Source organism: Buceros rhinoceros, unplaced genomic scaffold (genome assembly GCF_000710305.1).
Source record: "Buceros rhinoceros silvestris isolate BGI_N320 unplaced genomic scaffold, ASM71030v1 scaffold6232, whole genome shotgun sequence".
Classification (NCBI taxonomy): Eukaryota; Metazoa; Chordata; class Aves; order Bucerotiformes; family Bucerotidae; genus Buceros; species Buceros rhinoceros.
The window spans coordinates 5,088-6,665 of record NW_010400560.1 but is presented as its reverse complement, the minus strand read 5'-3'; the positions used below and the strand labels follow the sequence as shown (position 1 = coordinate 6,665).

Below are 1,578 nucleotides of genomic sequence, written 5' to 3'. Positions count from 1 at the left end.
TCGGCATTCTGGGTGTGAGGAGCTTGGGAGGCGGCAGAGCAGGCTCAAGGGCAGCAGTTGTTTCCCCTCTCACTGCAGGGGACCTGCTGCTTTCTTGTTCATCATGCCGGCCTGGCTCCTGGCTGGCAGAAGTAGCTCTGAGTGCATGGAGTAGCTCACACAAGTTCACTGGGTTATCCTGTTCCCCCGGGGACACGAGTGTGGGCTGGGGACAAGGCTTGGGCTGAAAATAGACCATCCCAAAGGGATGGGGCTTCTTTCCCTGGCTTCAGCCGAGTAACATGCCTCTCCTCTACCCCATCGCTGCAGCGAGCAGGTGCTGCATTTGTGGCTGGAGGTGCTGTGCTCGAGCCTGCAGACCGTGGAGAAGTGGTTCCATCCCTGGTCATTCCTGCGCAGTCCTGGCTGGGTGCAGATCAAATGTGAGCTGAGGTGAGTGTCCCCATGGGCCTCAGCAGGGTCTGGAACAGATTTTGTCCTCCTCTGCAGGAGGTGGCCCTCACTATGGCTGTCTCTGAGCCTTCTCCAGTGAGTAGCAGCGTGGGCTGCCCAGACATAACCGCTGCAGAGATTTCCTCCTGTGTGCTGAGGCAGCAGCAGCTGTCTAGACAGCTTAATGCGATGCACTGTGCCTGCCTGATCAAGAGCAGAGCTTGGCTCTTGGGAGGCTGTCGTGACAATCAGACAGCCTCTGCCTGCCAGCATCCTCCTGCTGTGCCCCACACCTACTCCGATGGTGCCTTTTCCAACTGCTGCTCTGTGGTCCTCTGCCAGCTACCATGGGTCCAAGCAGGGAACAGGAAATGTGCCAGAGAGACAGTCTGGCTGTCGCTGGCTGGGAGGGAGTCACTCACCAGTTAAGGGAAGGAGCAGCGTCAAGAGGTTGAATGTGGCTTTAGTGCCTGAGCTCGCACAAAGCCCATCGCTGGGAGCCCAGGGCACGCATCTGTGCTGCGTGCTTCTGGCCCTCCTGCACTGCAAAGCCACGTTCAGTCCCAGGGAGCGCAGAGCAAACCCCCTGCCGTCACCTCCACTGCTGCCATCCTGCGGGACTGGCTTTTATCCACGCCACCCCCTTGCCTCTGGCTCCAGTGGAAGAATCTGTAGCCAGGACCCCTGTGTGTGCACACCTCAGGGTGCCCTGTTCTTGTCATGCTGCTGCCGATTGGAAGGGAGGGAGTGAGTCACCGCCACCTCCCTGCTGCGGTGTCCTGTGGCTGCTTTCTCGCAGCACGGGGTCAGGGCTAGTTCAGCACAGCCGAAGGACCAGGTGGGACTGGAGGATTTGGAGGAGACCCACATGTAGGAGTTTCCCCTGAGCCTGAAGGAGTGATGAGCTTGTTGCCAGGAGGTGCGAGCTCTGCATGCCTGTCCTAGGGACAGGGCCAAGGTTCTGCCTCTGCAGCCCCTGCTTAGCACCAGGCCCAGTGGGGGAGCTCCATGTGCCATCCGCATGCGGCACTTGTGCAGGGTGGTCAGGACACTCCTCGTACTTCTGGGAGATTGAGAGAACGAGATGCAGAAACTCCGAGGTGCCACTGTCAGGGGTCTGCTTTCTGGAGGGGAACCCGCAGCCCC

At 59.7% G+C, this 1,578-nt stretch overlaps 1 protein-coding gene across 1 annotated transcript in view; it reads left to right on the top strand.

Moving 5' to 3' along the window:
- The window catches only part of SGSM3 (small G protein signaling modulator 3), a 20,015-nt gene that overhangs the window by 17,098 nt on the left and 1,339 nt on the right, over positions 1 to 1,578 (top strand). The window contains exon 19 of the mRNA XM_010131906.1: positions 310 to 432. Within this exon, the coding sequence (XP_010130208.1) occupies positions 310 to 432 (123 nt within the window). The remainder of the gene's footprint in view (positions 1 to 309; positions 433 to 1,578) is intronic.